This window comes from Coenobita brevimanus, chromosome 54, assembly GCF_032717465.1.
Source record: "Coenobita brevimanus isolate Jiangsu-jjx chromosome 54, ASM3271746v2, whole genome shotgun sequence".
Classification (NCBI taxonomy): Eukaryota; Metazoa; Arthropoda; class Malacostraca; order Decapoda; family Coenobitidae; genus Coenobita; species Coenobita brevimanus.
The window spans coordinates 28713353-28734875 of NC_137007.1; the positions used below are offsets into that span (position 1 = coordinate 28713353).

Sequence of the window (21523 nt, forward strand, 5' to 3'; positions counted from 1 at the left end):
TATATATATACAGTAATCCCTGTACTTTCCGGACGCCCACTTTCCAGAAATCCCCACCTACTGGACATTGTGGGCCTGGACCATTGGAACCAAAAAATGGCCAAAAAAAGAAAAAAATACCAAAAAATCTGAATTTTTTCCCACCCGTAATTTGAAATTGCCACGCCCTACCTGTATCCCCTACCATCTTGGAGGGAGTTCCAACATACTTGACCTTTTCCATACAACTAATCCTTCTGCTTACACTGTTAATCTTTCCTCTCTGTTGGGCTCCTCTGATCACAACGTTATTACCTTAATCCGTAACCGCCAGCTGACATGTATAGCAGTCATGATTTTGGGCGCGGAGCAACGCTGGTTGACGTGTATAGCCGCAAGTGTCTTCCCACCACCCTTTGAACTTTAATTTATCCTTACTCATCGATGGGACCACCTGGAGATGTGGGGATTCTTTCATTTGAAAGAGGAAGAGTTGATGATTATTATGTATCTTTAATTTTTTCTCTAGCTGTTATAGTTTGGCAGATATAAGGGTTTGTAGTTAGGGTATTTTTTTCTCTCACAGATATCCCCTGGAGGGAAGAGTGTGCAACATCAGAAAACCTGCAGTGTGTAGGGGTTAACCTGTCCTATTGCTCCAGTACGGCCTGTGAGCCCTCCAAAGAAATGTCGATTGTGGCACTTTGCAACTGCTGATTGGGAGGCCCTCAGGCAATACTCCTTTGATTTTCCCTGGAATGTTTCCATATCTGGAAGCCATCTAAGTGTGCCTTGTGCATTATGGAGGGTATTCTCCCAGGCATGGAAGCATACATTCCTTTCTCATATCCTTTGACTAATGCAAAAAAAGCCTTGGTTTAATCCCCCCCATCCTGATGTTTTCTGGGCAGTGGTACGCCCCAGTCCCGACATTTTTGGACATTTTTTTTTTTTGGCTCAAACATCTGCGTTTGGTGAGAAACATAGAAAATTCATAGAGAAATCGCTCACCTGAGGTTTAAAATACTCGATCCAGGTAGGAGTACTTCCTTACCTTACAGGGTTTTCTATCAGGCTGGCTGCAAAGAAAATGAGTTCTGTTGGAGGATAACTATTCCACACCGCTCATAAACGGTATTTATTTATTTGGTACGAATTTATATGTAGTACGAGAGTATATTGGTTTTCAAACGGTAATATGGGCATTATAAGCATTGTTTCACTCACTAACTCATCACCATTACCGACCTTTTTTTGCCACATTACCTGATCATCATTTCTGACTGTTTCTTCCTCTAATGTTTGTCCTCCACATTGTCATTGATTGGGGAATCACGCTGGCTCTGAATTTCGTACCGTGGCATGACATGGCTTTACTGGCCAGGTCACTGATAACAGGTGAATTGCTGAGAAAAGGTCATGCAGGGGGGAGGGGAGGTCATGCTGGGTAAGGCATTGTCCCTGCCTGGCATCTTGTAGATGAAGGTGTCCCATGTATACGTGCCAAAAATCACTCACGAAAATTGAAAATTGTGCAAATTAGGGACCTTGCAATGTTGCCGCGTTAATTTACGTCTCTGGGATATGAGTGCACATCATGTGAGGACGTGAATTCACGTCTCCGGGACGGGGCGGGTTAATCACGCTTGTTCTAATGCTGTCCACAACGAGGAGAGGGCCTATAAAAGGTAGCAGAGCTAACCCAACCCTGAATCATATCATTTTTATGTTTCTGCCTGGCATCATCCTAAGTCCATTCTTCGCACTTCTAAAAATAATTTCATCCGTACAATATGCTCTCATCTCTCCAACTCAGATTCTACCTGCTTCTTTTGGCACTTTGCCAGAAACCATTCTAACAACTTTACCTCATCATCCTTCCCTCCTCTTTTCTATTCTGATGATTCTGTAGCCATTTCTTCTACTGATAAAGCAGATTGTTTTGCTCAGACTTTCTTCTCCAATTCCATCTTAGACGATTGCAGTGCTGTTCCTCCATCACTTCCCCCCTCTAACTTCCTCGTGGCTGACATTAAAATTTCTTCAGCTGATGTGTTTTCTGCCATCACTGGCCTCAGTACTAACAAGGCATATGGGCCTGATGGAGTCTCTCCTGTTGTCCTGAAGAACTTTGCTTCTGCTTACACCCTGCCTGGGTAAACTCTTTCGTCTTTGTCTGTCAACTTGTATCTTTCCATCTTGCTGGAAGTTTGCTATCATTCAGCCAGTCCCAAAGAAGGATGACCATTCACAACCCTCTAACTATCGTCCAATTGCTTTAACATCCTGTGTCTCAAAAGTTTTTGAGTCAGTCTGAACAGAAAAATTTTAAAGCATCTTTCCTATCACAACCTTCTTTCTGATCGTCAGTATGGGTTCCGTCAGGGATGCTCCACTGGCGATCTTCTCACCTACCTTTCAGACTCCTGGTCATCCTCCTTTCGGGACTTTGGTGAAGGCTTTGCCATTGCACATGACATCTCAGAGGCTTTTGATCAAGTCTGGCATAAATCTTTAATTTCCAAACTGCCCTCTTACAGTTTCTATCCTTCTATTTGTGCCTTCATCTATAGCTTCCTTTTTGGTCATTCTTTAGTCGCTGTTGTAGACGGCCATCGTTCTCCTCCTGGATCTATCAACAGTAGTGTTCCTCAGGGCTCTCTGCTATTACCAGCTCTCTTCCTTTTATTCATCAGTGTCGTTCTAAGCTGTACATGTAACCCTATCCACTCGTACGCTGATGACTCCACCCTTCACCTTTCCATTCGGTTCCTGCAACATCGATCTCAGCATTTACTTCAACAAACAAGGGATGAGTCTATGGCACACCTAAATTCTGACTTGGCTTGCATCTCTGACTGGGGTAAAAATAATGTTGTTTTTAATGCATCAGAGACAGTTTTTACACCTATCAGCCTGACAAAATCTTCCACAGAAGTACCCACTAATGTTTAATAATGTCCAGCTCAATCCTGCATCATCCTTGAACATGCTTGGGGTTTCATTCTCTCGGGACTTATCTTGGAAAGATCATATTACATCTAGTAAAATCTGCTTCCTAGAGATTAGGTGTGCTAAACCGACTCTGTACCTTCTTTACCCCTACACAGTTGTTTACCTTATACACAGGTTTTATTCACCCCTGTGTGGAGTACAACTCTCGTGTGTGGGGAGGCTTCCCACATAGAGCTCTTCTCAATAGGGTGTAGTCAAAGGCTTCTCATCTCATTAACACTCCTCCTCTTACTGGCTCCCTTCAATCTCTCTCTCTTCGCTGCACTGTTGCATCTTTATCTCTTTTTTATCTCCACTTCAGTGGTCACTGCTCCTCTGAACTGTCTGCTTGCATCCCTCCACCTCTCATCTAGCAGCAAACTCTTATCCCATTTCTGTCAAACTCTCATCTGTTTTCTGTTCAACCCTCTAATCCAAGAGTTAACCATTACTCCCAGTTCTTCATTTATGCAACAGGTCATCTCTGGAAGTGTCTCACTCTGTCTGTAGTTCCTACTTCCTATGATCTCCAGTTTTTCAAACGCATTGTTCCCAGGCATCTTGAAATGAACGGATCTTGAATTTGTCTCTCTCTCTCTCTCTCTCTCTCTCTCTCTCTCTCTCTCTCTCTCTCTCTCTCTCTCTCTCTCTCTCTCTTTTCCTTGGAAGGACCAGTTTGTGGGCTCCTGGCCCTTGGTTCCTTCTTCCTTGCATTAAAAAAAAATAAAAGTTTACTATTTTACTGTCACTTAGTTTAATTTTGTGCACCTTTCTTTACCAGAAACACTGGGGTTGAGCAACAGCAACAACAGTCACAGTCTGTTACATGTAATTCACTTTCTTTGTGGGATATTAAAGGTGTTTCCCTCATGCAGCAAATGATATTTAATTCTCCCTTGCTTGCTGAAATATATTCATGCAGCACAAAATTTTTTTGTGTCATTTGTTACATGAAAAATAATTGATGGTTTAATCACACAGACATATCACTGTACTTTTCACCAAGTAGTATATTGTCTGCTTAACTTGGAGCATCTGTTTTATTCTCCAGGAATTCCCTGACAAGCCTGAGCTGTTGCGAAATATGATGGGTCTCCTAGGGAATGTGGCTGAGGTGAAGGATTTAAGACCAAGGCTAATGACCTCTGATCTCCTCACAACTTTTGCCGAACTCCTCGACTCAAATTCAGATGGCATTGAGGTATGGAAACAGATTTTTTCTAATGTTTTCTGTCTTCATTTTTTTTTAACCCCTACACCGCGGGCTTGTTTACCAATGACTTGCGTGTGCCGCGGGGTTATTTGGGCTCCGACAGACTCTCAAAAAATATTTGCCAAAAATCAGTTATTAGTCCTAGAATAATAAAGTTACATATGCTTATGGCACATACCTTCAGCTTTCTCCTGGAATGATTGTTGAGCCTTCGTCAGTTACCGTAGGACTTGTGGAGACCTCTGAAGTAGGGTAACGAAGTCTCCACTTTACACTTCCCGACAACCCGTAATATGATTACCACAGCCAGATACAAACACTATAAACACTATTCTACAATTTTCAAGTAGTTTGGGATCCATACTAAAAAAAAAAAACACTGTGAATGCAATGGAAATTACGAGCGCGTCTGATCGTCGCACTGGCACTAGTTCGCTCTTAGTAGTCTGTCATTTATTATTCATAAAACCCCTCACACTTTATATTTCTATTACTATATGACATATATATCTACAGTCTTTATTCATAAGTTTCCTTCAGTAGTATTAGTTTATTGTCACTGTAGGGATTCAATTTCTTTCAGTAAAATACGTAGCATTCACTTTCTCGTCCTGTATACTGGCATTGAGAGTGAATGTCACTTTCATCTTCACTCTCATAACTCATAGCATTCAGACATGCTAGAGTGAAACTTTCACTTTCATTACTCCTAGGGTATATACTCGTATTCTTATAATACTACTCATTTACATTTCTATTTACGTTCTCTATTTTATTTACGTTATTTACATTTCTATTTTATTTACACTGTGTTGTGCACTGTCACTTGAAATAACGTATAAAACTATTTTCCATTGTTCACGTATATTTAACATTCATTACTTTCACTTGCTGTTTACACATTATTTACACATTATTTACAATTCCACTTGCACTGTTTTACCCAATAGAAAGATCGTAGTCACTCTTTTATCAATTGTCAGCCCTTTACCTCTTTCCACACAAGGTTTAGTAGGGGGTAAAGGTCACAGGGCCATTTGCATGGGGGTGAAAAAAGGCCTTGAAGTCAGCAAGAAGAAACATACGTACTCTCGCTTCGGAAGTTGAGAGTAACCTGATAACGGAGGGCCAGCTGCAGGCCTGCTAAGGGGTTATTCAGAGTTACCAATATTACTTCTTGAAACAGCTAAGTCTAGCACTGATATGATTGGCAGGAAATCTAGACAATACATTATAAATTTGGTAGTTCCAGGTGAATGTAAATATCACTTAGGCTTCTCCCTTCCCTCCTTACATGTATATTTATTTCGAAAATAGATTAGAGGCCTACTTGGGAGATATATATTCAGAGCTACCAATGTTAGATCTTGAAACATCTTTGTTTAGCACTGATATGATTGGCAGGAAATCTAGACAATACATTATAAATTAGGTAGTTCCAGGTGAATGTAAATATCACTTAGGCTTCTCCCTTCCCTCCTTACATGTATATTTATTACGAAAATAGATTATAGGGCATATTTCAAGGGGAAAAAAACAGCGAAAATTAGCGAACGAGTGCACGTGAGGTGTTGTCAGGTGATAATTAGGCAATTCCAGGTGTTTGGCACTCTCACATACCTTATTTCTTTCTTGTATATATTATTTGGTATAAGAATAGGACATAGGGCTTATTTCAATGGATGAAATCAGTGAAAAATTCCAGGGAAGATTTACTTAGCGTAGCACGGCCGGGCAGGCGAGAGGATAGGGTAATGGAGGGGGGGTAGGGAGGGGAGTCAAGAATGGGGAGAAATGGCTAAATTGTCAACAATGGATGGGAGTACAGATGAGATCAGGAGTGCTGACTAGTGTTGGACATTGGCAGTACTGATAGATGATACAAGCCCCCACTTGGAAGCCCGGGTGAATTCAAAATAACACAGAATCACAAAAGCGACGCCCCGCGGTATGATCCCTTGCTCCCAAGCGTCACGAAAGTGACGCCCCGCGGTTAAGGGGTTAATGAATTGCCAAGTTTAAGTGGTGATAGTCAGAGTACTAGAGCAGATCTGGAAGAACTTATTAATTCCTTACATTCACAGCAACACCTAACTTCCAAGCTTTGATTAATCACAAATCAGTTATATGTATTTTATTGGCAGGGGAAAAAAATGGTCAGAGCCAATAGTGCTGGTAACCAGAATACCACCACATATACATGTATAACTGTATATCTTATCAGTGCAGTAGAGTAATGTGTCTTACAAGTATTTTCCTCACTTTATGTGTTTATATTTGCATGTATAATTTAATTGGGAAGCACAGTATGAAAGTATATGATGTGAGAGCTAACACCAGACCATGTGTTATTAAAAATACTTGTACAGTAATTCAAGTGCATGGATATGGATATCAGGGAGTAAAATTCATATTCATACCATTTTACGGATGGTGAGAAGTGTGAACATCAGGGCTGGGGTGAGAGGCAGACCAAAAAAGACTTGGGATGAGATCATAGACTGAGACCTCAGGGATAAAGGACTGAACAGGGAGGCTGCCAGAGAGACCCACAGTGGGGAGCCACCTTTAGGTAACTAAGGCTGATGCATGCAAGCATGTTTGAGCATTTATAAGTGATACAGTACAAGTATATGTTAATAGACATACTATTTGAACATAGTTCAGTGTTATGAAATAAATGAGGATAAAACGTAGGCACCATTACCCGGACATCAGCTAATTCCAACCCATACTCTTGTTGGCGTAGGAGATTTCCTAGCACTTCTGCCTCTGCAGCTAAGTTGTACTGCATGTTACCCCATGGTATAATATCAGTATAGTTTGCAGCAGTAGCATTGAAGAAGATATTAAGATGTCTTTCTGTCTATTGCCAGACGTCTTAATCCTGTATGGGGTGGCCACAAAAATCTCCTCCATGTCACCCTGTCCCCCACAATTTCACTGCCCTGCTCACTGCTCACACTTCCCTCTCTCATATACTTCTCTACTCCATCCCTCCTTCTCATCTTTGGCCTCCACTTCACTCACATACATGCTACTTGTCAGTCTCTCACTCTCCATCCTCACCACATGGCAAATCACCTCGGTGTGTTTCTCGTAATGCTTCCTATCACATCCACATCACAATGCTCCTTCATTTCCTCATTTGTCGGTCTGTCTCTCCTTGTGACTCCACATGCTCCTCTCAAATAATTCATATCCCTTGCTCTCACTCTTGACTTCTGTCCTTCCAACAGTGTCCAAGCATCACTTCCATACGTTAGAATTGGTATCACAATACTGTCATGCAGTAACTTTTTCGCTTCCATGCTCACTTCCCAGTTTCTTATCACTGCTTTCAAGGAACCAGCAACCTTTCTTCCTTGTTGTACCCTTTCAAGCACTTCACCCTCTAAACTTCCATCCTTACTCATCACACTATCCAAGTACTTAAACGCACTCACATTTTCCATTTCCTCCTCATCCAACCTCACTGTACATTCACTTATTTCACTTCTCTCGAAGACCATAACTTTACTCTTCCCTACATTCATCTTTAGATTTCGTTTCTTACACTCTTCCAAACTCATCCACCAAGCCTTGCAGCTCCCATTTGTCTTCAGTTAACAACACAGCATCATCTGTAAGCAACAGCACGGGGAGTTTCCAAACACTGCCCTCTCTCACTAGGGCCGCCCCAGCATCCACTGCCCTACCTTGTGTCTCTTTTATAAACCCATCCATGTACAGATTGAGCAACCATGGAGACATGACACATCCCTGTTTCAGTCCAACCTTCAAATAGAAAATTCACTTAGAGCTCACTATCCACACGGCAACCTTAGGACCCTCATACATATTCTTCACAGCATTCAGCAACTTCCCATGTACATCATATATTCTTAATACTTTCCACAATCCTTGTGTGTCCTCCCTATCATATGCTTTCTCCAAATCCTTGAAGGCCGCATACAACTTCTTTCCCTTCTCTTGAAACTTTTCCACTAAAGATCTAAGAATGAATATTTGATCAACACAACCTCTTCCCTTCCTAAAACCTCCTGTTCTTCTCCAACTAAATTCTCTGTTATTTTTCTAACTCTGTCAGTAAGTATCCTACCATGTACTTTTCCTATTACACTAAAAAGACAAATGCCCCTATGATTACCACACACTTCTTTTTCCCCTTTTCCTTTGTACAGGGGAATTATTATACTTGACTTCCAATCCTCCAGGACTCTACCATCCTCCCAGCCCAATCTGCACATCTTCCACATCCATTCTACTACTATCTCTCCCCCATGTTTCAGCATTTGGCCACACACTTCATCAGTTCCTGGGGCTTTCCCCATTTTGCTTTTCTTCATAGGTTCCACAACTTCCATCCTACTGATTTCTTCCTCTCTTCTCACATCCTTCCTTCTCTCAGCCATTCCTCAGCCACTTATACTCGCTTTATTTTCGTTCTCTATGTTCAGCACTTCTTTAAAGTGTTGTCTCCATCTGCTCACTTTTTCTCCCTTCTCCACTAGTAATCTACCATTTTTATCTTTCACTCCCCGACTGACTTCTTTGACACCTTGTCTGACTCTCTTTCCCTCTTTCCAGAACTTTTTCTTACATTCCCTCCACTTTACACTCAAATTCTTTCCAAATTCCTCATCCACTCTCTTCATACTCTGCCTTACTAATCTTTTCACCTCTCTCTTCCTCTCTACATATAACTCTCTCTTGCATCTCTCAACTTCTACACCCCTGTTTCTCATCCGTTCACTATATGCTTTCTTCTTTTGTGCCACAGCCTGTTTCACCTCTTCATTCCACCATGCTGTTCCCTGCACTCCCTTTCTTTTTCTCTTCACCCCACACACCACCTCACATGCTGCACAGATTTTTTCTGTTAATATCTTCCACACACCTTCCACGTCCCCCATCTGCACCAGTCCATACTTACCCAATCGCTCCTTCACCTCTCTCTCATATTCTGCTTTTTTTTTTCCATCCTCTTGTAACCTGTCCACCCTCCTTGTATGAACTACTTCCTCCTGTCCTTCCCTTCTCTTTCACTTGGACTTTGATTCTCACCACCACCAAGTGGTGGTCAAAGAGTCCACTCCCCCAACCTGTATATGCTCTTGCATCCATTACACACCTTATCCTATCATCCACACACACACAATCAATCAGCCTTCCGTTCATTCAGTTCACCACCCACCACACGCCACGTTTACCTGCGTATCATCTTGTGTCGGAAGAGGGTATTGACTATGACCAACCCCGTCCTGGCACAAATGTCCACTAAAGCACTGCCATTCTCATCCATCTCTGCAGGCACATAGTCCAGCAGAATTTTGAGACACCCATTAAAGTTTGTTAAAGTTTTTTTTTTTTTTTTTTTTCCAATTGATTCTTGTCACTTGGGGTGAAAGTGATCATTTTTTGTCAGTTGTGTTGTTCCCACCCTTGGGCATTCCGAGAAATTCAAAATGGCGGCTGCAATGGCTGCCAGTAGTCAACAGGCCATATACCTTCTCAACCACTTCACTTAGGAAGATGATTTTGGTGTCTGCACATAGGTTTTGGGATATGAGGAATCCAATGGAACCAAAACTATCAGGATGTAACCTCTCATTATTTTTGTACATGAAAAGAAATGTCTTAAGCTTAATTTTAATATCATCTATCTATCTATCCATCTATTGCCAGACGCCTCAATCCCGTTTGGGGTGGCCACAAACAAATCGCCTTCAAGTCGCCCTGTCCCCCGCCATTTCACTCCCCTGCTCCCAACTCACACTCCCCTCTCTCATATACCTCTCCACCCCATCTCTCCATCTCATCCTTGGCCTCCCCCTCCCTCTTTCCCCCTCCACCTCACTCACATACACTCTCTTCGTCAGTCTTTCACCCTCCATCCTCTCCACATGGCCAAACCACCTCAGTGTGTTCCTCATAACGTTTCCTATCACATCCACATCAACACCACAACGCTCCTTTAATATCATGCGAATGGAATATACTATATATATATGATTGATGTATTTTACTTATTACATAGACAACAACGTTGGGTCTGATTAGTACTTGGATGGGTGACCGCCTGGGAACACCAGATGCTGTTGGCATCCCTACGTGTCAAGTGGGGTTGGTGGAGGATTAGTGCCCCTCCCTGTAAAACAATTAACTCTAAGCCCTTGGCCACCCCGTTTGGGATACATGGCATCTGGCAATGAATGAATGAAAAAAAATGAACATAGACAACTCTTTATTATTATATCCTACATCAGATAGGCATTGCTGTTCATATGCAAACCTGCCTGTCTTGTAAAATATGGAACATGAATTTATAACTTTGGCATAAAAGACCATCGGAAGCTCAGTGGACAGCCTATGTTGCGGCTGACTTCCGAAAGCATCGAATTTCATCATAGTTGCAAGTGACAGAATAGTTAGACAAGTGATTCAAAATTTTCTTGTCGTTTTTGAAGAGCACACCAAGTGCAGTTTGCAGTGGGGTTTCTTCACATCACTTGTGATCATATTCCCAATGCGAATGGAAGTGAGAGAATCTTCATTCAGTTTTGGTGAAATTTTCTTGAGAAGTTTCAAAAGAGTATCTGAGACAGCTTCTTTTCCAACTGATATAGAAATATGCTTCTTGTAGGCATGACTGTTGTACTGGAATTCAGACAAATCTTTGTTGACAGCTTTGGCTATTTTCTGAAGAGCAATTTCTAATTCTTGATCATCATCTTTATCTTTTGTCATCTTCATTGTGGCTGCTGCATCGTCCTGGAACAAAATTATCTTGGCATATCCTTTAGCTGACAAAATTACAAAGTCATTGACAAATGCAGAAACGTAATTAAGCAACTCAGAACGACTAAGTTTTGAGCTGCCACCATACTCCAGGTACTTGTTATACAGTACAATTGATGTCCATATTTCTTACCGATTTTGGGTCACCTCCGCAATAACTGGTTTGAGGGCCATATTAGTTATTTTGTCCGTGCAATCAGATGCCTTTGCATCACTGCTTCCCCCTAAACTTCTGCCTGGTGTGTGAAATCTCTGCCTACAGTCAACATGGTACCTCACTTCTGCTGCATGAAGATCACCTACTGCACCTTCTAGACGAATTCTGACATTGTTGGCTAAGTTATCTTTCCTCTCATTACATCTTCCTGTGATAAGATCCTTTACTGGCGATGGGTCTTTACCTTTCCTTTCATATTCAGTAGCATGAAACAAGTAAGCTGGTCTCCATCGCCTTGGATTCTTGGGGTCCTTTTTCACGTTGCATATCTGACCACAATAAAGACGGTGTTCCTTGAAGCTAAAATCTGGAATAGCTGAACAGCGTTTTCGTTTGGTAGGTGATGGTTGAGTAGTTGTACCTTCATCATTGGAGTGAGGCTTATTTGGTATGTTAGATTCAGTGACATATCACAATACAGAATTTTTGTGATAATGTGTTACAAGATTTGGGTCTTCTTGTAACTGATGTTGCATTTCAGAATGTAAATGGTCACCATATGATGAACTTGCATTAATAATAGAGAATATACGATCACTTCCTGGCTTGCTTTCTTGGCATGGTTTCTTGATTTTTTTTACAGTCTTCTGCATAGCGGAACTCAAAAATACACTTACAGTAGCTTCTTTCTTCACCATAATGACTATTCTCTAGGCTTGGTAAGTGTCTGTAAATAAGTTAGGCGTTGCATTAATTGATACATTATATATTGTTCAGAAGCAGTGAAAATTTAACCATTAAGCAGTTAAATCCTATTGGTCAATAAAGCTAAATGCAACATTTTGTCTAAAATAGGTAAAATTTGCATAAATAAAGGTCGATTTTGTGGCCAATGACATCTAATAAGAGTTATATCCTGATAGTTTTGGTTCCATTGGATTCTTCATATCCCAAAACCTATGTGTAGACACCAAAATCATCTTCCTAAGCGAAGTGGTTGAGAAGTTGTATGGCCTGTTGTGTACCGGCAGCCATCGCAGCTGCCATTTTGAATTTCTCGGAATGCTCAAGGGTGGGAACAACACATCCGGGAAAAAATGATCACTTACACCCCAAGTGACAGGAATCAAGCAAGAAAAAAACTTTAAGAAACATTAAGGGATTATGTCAAAAATACCTATTTCACTGCCAGACCAATACCCCACTCAACAACTACTCCATCCACCTTCACATTCCCTGCTTTCCCATTCATATGTCCAATCAAAAACACTCTGTCATTCCTTTCAAACCTTTCCATGCACACTTCCACATTTGTCCAGAACCCTTCTCTCACTCTGCTTGCACACACACACACACACACACACACACACACACACACACACACACACACACACACACACACACACACACACACACACACACACACACACACACACACACACACACACGCACTGAGGATGTAGATACCAAGTGGAGGAACTACGCCACAACCACGACTGAAGCCTTTCACCACTTCTTCCCTGTCAAAGATTTCTCTGTGGATACATCAGATGCCCCATGGATGACATCACTCCTCAAGCGACTCATCAAACAACGTAACAGGACTTATTACACCGATTGCGTCCTGTTCAGGTCCCTGAGGAACAGGGACATCAGGGAGATTAGGCAGCCAAGTCATCCTACTACCCAAACAAACTACATCACCTCAAACAGCAAGACAGTAGTCGGTGGTTCAGTAAAGTCAAAGCTCTTTGTGGCTTACAAAAGCAAACTTCTATTCTTCCCTGTACCTCTGACTTATCACCTGACCTAGCAGCTCGAGAGATTAACAGTCACTTTGCCTCTATCTGTCAGAGTCTTCCCCCTCTCGACCCTTCTCTCCTACCTGCCTACCTCCCTTCCCCCTCACCGTCCCCCTCTATCCAGGTGGCCAACGTAGCTACAAAATTGAAGAAACTAAGGCATAACAGATCTACTACACCTTCTGACCTGCCAATCAAAATTTACAAAGAATTTGCCCCAGAACTTGCTGTCCCACTGTCCTCCATAATTAATGCCTCATTATCTCAAAACTCCTGCCCCAGTGACTGGAAAATTTCCTACGTAACACCCATCCCCAAAATCCATAGCCCACAGTCACTGAGTGACCTCAGACCAATTGCCATTACCCCTATCCCGAGCCTTATTTGCGAGGATTTTGTTTACGACTTGGCATATGATAAAATTAAAAACTCAATGGATATACAACAATTTGGTAACATGAAGTCCTCCTCCACTACTCATTGCCTTGTCAGTTTTCTTGACTTCCTACACAGCCACCTGGTCAAACACAACACCTCTCTGGCTGTCGCTTTTGTTGACTTTAGAAAGGCATTTGACCTTGTTGACCACACTGTTGTCATCAGCAAGGCCATACGACTGGGACTCCATCCACAGCTGACAGCTTGGCTGGCTGACTTCCTCACCGGGCGACATCAGGCCGTCAGGTATCAGGGGTCGATCTCCTCCCTCTTCCCCCTGACCTGTGGGGTTCCCCAGGGTACCAAGATGGGTCCACTGTGCTTCCTCATCCTCATCAACGATGCCCTCATGGGCACCCCGCATCGGTGGAAGTATGTTGACGACAGTACCGTTGGCATTCCCATCAACACCAGGCAGCCGGACTACTTGCCACTCCAGTCCACCCTGGACAGACTCAAGAAGTGGACTGAGGAGAGCAAAGTGACAATCAACCACACCAAGACCGTGGTGATGCACTTCTGTACCTCCTCACAGGCCGTGGCTCGTCCCCAGCTATCAGAGGGCGCCCATCCCCTCCAACTGGTCCAGTCCACTAGATTGCTCTGTGTAACGGTGGATGACCGGCTGAGCTGGAAGCAACATGTCATCAACATAGTGAGGACAGCCTCATATAAACTGTACATGCTGCATAGACTCAAGTCACTGGGAACGCCAGCAAAGGAGCTACGTGAAGTTTATACTGCTTTCATACTCCCTACCCTCATGTACGCCTCCCCAGCGTGGTCCTCCTTGCTCACCCTCACACAACAGCAGCAGCTCGAGAGGACACAGAAAAGGGCGTGCAAGATCATCCTGGGCCCTGCCTATGACGGCTACGACAACGCCCTGACTACGCTGAGTCTGCCAAGGCTTTCCGAGAGGCATCGGGAGGCACTAGGGAAGTTTGGGAGGGGGCTATTATGTCACCCTCATCACCGACACTTCCTCCCACCTGACGCTCCCCCACCACGCTGCACTACAAGGCACATTAACCCGTCACGTCCCGAGGTTTTCCGCACCTCCGACATCCCCCAGTCCCGAGGTATTTTCGAAAAATTTCTTTTGGCTAAAACCTTCGCTTTTGGTGAAAAACATCGAAAATTCATAGAGAAATCGCTCACCTGAGGTTTAAGATACCCAGTCCAGGTAGGAGTTCCTCCTTACCTGACTGGGTTTTCTAACATGCTGGCACCAAAGAAAACGAGTTCTATGGGAGGGTACCTATTTTATCCACTCATAAACGGTATTTATTTATTTACTTGGTACGAATGTATATGTAGTATGAGAGTATATTGGTTTTCAAGCAGTAATAAAGGCATTATAAGCATTGTTTCACTCACTAACTAATCACCATACCTAACCTTTTTTTGCCACATTACCTGATCATTATTTCTGGCTGTTTCTTCTTCTAATGCTATGTAAACATTGTCCTCCACATTGTCATTGATTGGGGAATCACTCTGGCCCTGAATATCTTTACTAGCCAGGTCACTGGTAACAGGTCCATTGCCGAGACAATGGCGTGAGGGGGGGAGGGGGGAGGTTATGCGGTGTAAGGCATTGTCCCTGCTGGGCATCTTGTAGAGGAATAGAGGAAGGTGTCCCGTGTATACATATGAAAAATCACGCGCGAAAATTGAAAATTGTGCAAATTAGGGACCTTGCAATTGCACGACGTACTGGTACGTCGCTGGGACTGGCAAATGCAAATCGTTGCAACGTACCCATACGTCGACGGGACGGGGCGGGTTAACAAGCTTGTGCCGATCAGAGCGCTGAGGACTGACCGGTGCAAGAACAGTGCCATTCCATCCTTCGTGCACATGATTAACTCAGTCTAGTCCTAGATTTAGCATAAACTATTTTAAGTGAACCCCATGTACATTGTCAGTGTATCACTGCTAACCCAATAAACCAATTATTATTGTTATTATTATTATTATTATTATTATTATTATTATTATTATTACACACACACACACACACACACACACACACGAAAGTGGTACACAAACAGGATGGAAGAAAAAGGAGGAAGTTAGTAGAACCATGTCATGACAAGTATATAAACAAGATGATAAAGTTGATGTACTCAAATGTGGATGGAATGGTATCTAAATTACTAGAGATGAATGATTATGTCAGAGAAAATGAACCACAAATAATATGCCTAACTGAGACAAAATTAACACCAAGGATATCCAATGACATACTAAACTTAGAGGAATACAATATATGGAGAAGAGACAGAAACTTAAAAAAAGGAGGAGGAATTATAATATTAACTAAGAAAAATCTAAAAGTCAAGGAAATAAACCTAGATATACCATCACAAGTAGAACTGATTGCAGTAGAGATCGACACATCTGAAGGTAAAGTAATTGTAGCCAATTTGTATATGCCACCCAGATCAAACACATGGGAAAGAGACAAATATGAGGACCTGGCAGAGAGTACAATTCAGCGTATAAGATCCTTGCTACATAAAATGGAAGAGAAATCGGAAAGAATTATACTAACTGGGGATTTCAATACAAATATAAATTGGAATACTCTAGATATAAATAGCCAAGAAAGCTGTTGGGACCAAAAGCTCCTGGATCTCGTACAAGAGTTTTTCTTAACGCAACATGTGAGGGAAACCACTAGAAAAAGAGGACTTGATGTACCTTCAGTGCTAGATCTAATATTTACTAGGCAAGAAAATGACATTGACAGTTTAATATATCACCCTCCACTCGGCAAAGCGATCATGCAGTACTAAATTATAACTTCAGGATAGCATATGACATAGTAAACAGCAATGACAGTTACAAAAAGAGACTAAACTATAAAAAGGGAAATTATCAAGACCTAAAGAAGTATTTCTTAGAAGTTGACTGGGAAAATGAGCTTAGAGGACAAGATTTAAATGCTGTATATAAAAAATTTTGTGAATTTTATGAAATAGGAGTCCAGAAGTACATCCCACAGCACAAAGAAGCAGATAAGAAAATACAGAAATGGTTCAATACAGAATGTAAAAAATCAAAAGAAAGAAGAGATTTGTTGTGGAATAGATACAGAAGACACAATAGTGAAAGGGCATATAATAATTACAAACAGGCAAGAAACGACTATACAAGAATAAGGAGGGAAGCCCAAAAACAGTTTGAGGAGGATATAATAAATCAAAGTAGTGATCAACCAAAGCTGTTTTACAGCTATATCAGAAGCAAAACCAAAGTAAAAGATATAATACAATCCATCACGGACGAGGGAATCACTTATACACAAGAGAAAGATATTTGTGAAGCACTAAATAAGAATTTCCAATTAGTTTTTACAGAAGAAAAAAATTTTGAGAGGGAATATGTGGAACACGCATGTCCACACATACTACCAGATATACAAATAGCAGAAAAAGTAATACAGGAGGAGTTAAGTAGATTAGACAGAGGAAAAGCAAGTGGTCCTGATGCAATTTCATGTTGGGTGTTACGAGAATGTGCAAAGGAGTTAAGTAAACCATTATTTTTAATTTTCAAGAAATCCTTGAGTCAAGGGAAACTACCTGATATTTGGAAAAAAGCAAATATAGTCCCCTTATTCAAGAAAGGAAATAGACAAAATCCTCTCAACTACCGACCAGTATCACTGACCAGTGTTGTAAGCAAGGTATTAGAAAAACTTATAAGAAAAGCTTGGGTAAATCATCTAGAAGAACACAGTATGATAACAGAAAGACAGTTTGGCTTCAGAAAAGGAAAATCATGTGTTACTAATCTGTTGAGGTATTATGACAGAGTAACAAACACAATACAGGAAAGGGAAGGATGGGTGGACAGTATCTATTTAGATTTCAAGAAAGCTTTTGACACAGTACCACACCAAAGACTTTTATGGAAGCTGTACCATCAAGGAGGAATTCGAGGCAAACTGTTTTGTTGGATGCAAGACTTTCTCATAAAAAGAGAAATGAGGACAGTACTAAGAGGAAACTACTCATCATGGAAAGAAGTGACTAGTGGAGTACCACAGGGTTCGGTGCTGGCACCAATCATGTTTCTAGTGTACATAAATGATATAAACAGTAACACTGGAAATGAGAGCTATCTGAATATGTTTGCAGATGATGCAAAAATACAAAGGAGAATTACTAGCACAGACTCTTGTAGGGAGCTACAAGAAGAATTAAATAAACTTCATGAATGGAGTAGTACATGGCAAATGGAATTCAATGTGGACAAGTGTCATGTAATCAAGTTTGGTAAAAGTGGAAAAAGACCTGATTGGGATTATAAGTTAGGAAATAAAACCCTATACACATCAGAAAGAGAGAAAGACCAAGGTGTGATTATCAATAACAGACTATCTCCGGCTGACCACATCACCGAGAAGGTACGGAACATGTATACACTGCTTGCAAATATGAGAATAGCATTCACATACATAAATGAAGACATGCTAAGAAGGATAATGATATCATTCATTAGACCAACCCTGGAATTTGCATCAATAGTCTGGAGTCCTCATCTCAAAAAGCATATAGACAAGATTGAAAAAGTTCAAAGGGCCGCTACAAGATGGATACCAAGCTTAAGGGACCTAAGCTACGAAGAAAGACTAAATAAACTGAATCTACCAACACTACAGGAGAGAAGGAAAAGAGGTGACATGATAATGCTATATAAGTGCATATCAGGAAAGGAGAAAATAGACATAAATGATTACTTAACATATGGAGAAGCATCAGCAAGAGGACACTGCAAAAAGCTGCATAAGAAGAGAGGTGATAAAGACGTAAGGAAATTCAGTTTCCCAAACAGAGCAATTGATCAATGGAATGCACTACCGAATGAAATAGTGTGTGCCAAAACAATTCACAAATTTAAGGATATGTACGATAAATATGGTCTAAGACACGGGATAATACGAGCTTGACTCATTCCTGTAAAGATACAATTAGGTAAGAACAATTAGGTAAGGTAAGAACACACACACACACACACACACACACACACACACACAAACAGTCGCCCACATTTGTAGTCCAACTTTCATTCCTACCCACACAATCCTTGAGCCAACTGATCCATACTTTTTTATATTCTCCTTCCATCTGTTACTCACAACAATACACACTGCTTCTTTTGCCCTCTCATTCACACCTACTCCCACACATATACCCCATCCATACCCCGATTCTCTCACAGTCTCACCTCCTCATTTAGTTTCAGTTACTCCACATATATCCACTTTTGCACCCTCAAGCACCTGGACAATCTCTCTTTCACCTCATCATTTGCATCCCATACATTCCATTCACAATCCGTACCATGTCCTTTCTTTGGTCCTTAGTGGTCACCTGTTGGTCATTCCTCATCCAAGGCTTTTGTTCTTAAGATGTAATATTCATAATTATTTCCTGAGAAAGAGGATTTACAATACCAGTACAATATCTCCTGATCCAGGAAGAATCTTGAGTTAGCCAAAAATCTCTTCCCACCCTTCAGATACCTTGGCTGTGGCTTTGCGTGGTAGAGGATGCTGGTAATTCAAGTGCATGGATTTTGATATTAGGGTGTTCAGTCCGTATGAATATTGAGCTCTTTGTTTTTCTTGAAAATGCTGTAGCAGAGAGTAGTAATGTGAAGTGTCATTGTTGAAAACATTCCACTCTTTTGACTATGCTGTCACTCAGCTATTGATTTTGCTTAGCTATTTTATGTCCAAATTAGGATGTACATAATTTTATCATTTTCTAGATCATACATTACATTTAAAGAGTCATTGTGTGGAGTAGCTGGAGTGTAAGAGAAACTGTGGTTGTCTACTGTATGTGATAGGCCTATATTACATTTTGGATATGAAGAGTAAATGGGAGAAACTGGGGAAAAAGTCAACTTTCCATGAAGCATAGAACCGTATACAGTACAATCTTGGATATCTGATATCCAGATAAACTTGATTATCAGACAGCCGGGAAAATTCACAGACTGACAGATATATAAATAAAAATATAACAGTGTGCACCATTTTGAATGCCCGCCCATACATAGGGTAGTCACATGTCACGTGAGAAAGGATGATATCAGGCGATGTGAGGTGAAGGCATTTCCAATCAAGGTTGTTTCCTAGATAATCCCTTTCCCAGCCCTCCTCCCTCTTCTTTTCCCTCCTCTTATTTAGTCACCCTTTTCCCCGTCACAGTTCACCAGCGTGCTTACCACTTTCAGTCAATAGACAACTACTGTCGCTGTTGTATTGTTGTGTCATGATAGACGGTGATTTCTACACATCTTGGTGCCACAAGTGCATTGTGCACACCTTGAAACACAAGCTAGACATAGACAATAGACTTGAAAAAAATGAACATTATATGACACTGATGACAGAATTTAACGTAGGAAATCCCACGATTTATGACATCAGGTCCATTAAGGACCGAAGCTCAAGGAATTTTTTGTGAAAAGCAAGACTAATAAGTCCATTAAAAAAAGGCATACTCTTCATTGGCCAAAAATGTGTGGCACTGGTATGTTCTTTTTACGTAATAAACTGACTGACTACCCATGAGCTTGCAATACCTAGCACTATCTAGGCAAGGCCATTCTGTTACATATTATTATTTTATTCATAAAAATCATGGAACAGTAAATTATAGAAATAAATTTTGAGCATTTATTGGTGAACAGATGATTTGCAAAGAAATGTTGTACAGTAAAATTATTAGAACTCCCATGCTCACAGATCAGCTGTTTATACGGCCGTGGCCCACCCATTTCTTCCACGCCTACTGCCATCACACCACCCCTTACTTGCCACTCAGCTGTTTTTTCTATCTATTGCCAGACACCTCAATCCCATAAGGGGTGGCCATAAACAAATTGCCTGCATGTCACCCTGTCCAGTGCCACCACTGCCTTGCTTCCAGCTCACATCCCCTGTCTCATTAATACCTCTCCACTCCATCCCTCCATCTCATCCTCAGCCTCCCCTTCCCCCCTCCACCTCACTCACATACACTTTCCTCGTTAGTCTCTCACTCTTCATCCTCTCCACGTGGCCAAACCACCTCAATGTATTTTTCCCAACGCATTCAATCACATCCACATCCACACCACAGTGCACCTTTTAACTCCCTTATTTGTCAGTCTGTCCCTCCATGTAACTCCAAGCTCCCCTCAAATAACTCATTTCCACTGCTCTCACTCTTGACATGTGTCCTTCCAACAAGGTCCAGGCTTCACTTCCATATGTTAGCTTTTTTTTCTTTTTTTTTTTTTTTTTTTTTTATTAATGAATGGAGGAAGGAAAAACAAAGGAAATAAAAAAAAAGTCCATGTGCCTAAAGGCATCCTCGATCCATAAAATTTTTATAACAACTGGATTTAAATAAAAATGGATCACAATACTGTCATGCAGCGACTTTTCTACTTCCATGCCCACTTCCTTGTCCCTTATCACTGCTTTAAAAAAACCAGCAACCTTTCTTCCCTGTTGTACCCTTTCAAGTACTTCACTCCCTAAACTTCCATCCTTTCTCATCACACTACCCAAGTATTTAATTGCATTCACATTTTCCATTTCCTCCTCATCCAACCTCACTCTGCATTCAGTGACTTCATTTCTCTCAGAGACCAAAACTTAATTCTTCCCTACATTCACCTTTAGACTCTGTTTCTTACACACTCTCCAAAACTCATTCACTAAACCTTGCATTTCCCCTTCATCTTCACTTAACCCCTTAACCGCGGGGCGTCACTTTCGTGACGCTTGGGAGCAAGGGATCATACCGTGGGGCGTCGCTTTTGTGATTCTGTGTTATTTTGAATTCACCCGGGCTTCCAAGTGGGGGCTTGTATCATCTATCAGTACTGCCAATGTCCAACACTAGTCAGCACTCCTAATCTCATCTGTACTCCCATCCATTGTTGACAATTTAGCCATTTCTCTCCGTTCTTGACTCCCCTCCCTACCCCCCCTCCATTACCCTATCCTCTCGCCTGCCCGGCCGTGCTACGCTAAGTAAATCTTCCCTGGAATTTTTCACTGATTTCATCCATTGAAATAAGCCCTATGTCCTATTCTTATACCAAATAATATATACAAGAAAG

General features: G+C 41.4%; 1 protein-coding gene and 2 pseudogenes across 1 annotated transcript in view; all 3 read left to right on the forward strand.

Annotated features, from left to right (window-relative positions):
- The window catches only part of LOC145400934 (protein zer-1 homolog), a 397151-nt gene that overhangs the window by 249702 nt on the left and 125926 nt on the right, over nucleotides 1-21523 (forward strand). The window contains exon 9 of the mRNA XM_080273299.1: nucleotides 4025-4174. Coding sequence (XP_080129425.1) covers nucleotides 4025-4174 — 150 coding nt within the window. The remainder of the gene's footprint in view (nucleotides 1-4024; nucleotides 4175-21523) is intronic.
- LOC145400971 (uncharacterized) lies at nucleotides 12589-13643 on the forward strand (annotated as a pseudogene).
- Nucleotides 13692-14274, forward strand: LOC145400972 (uncharacterized; annotated as a pseudogene).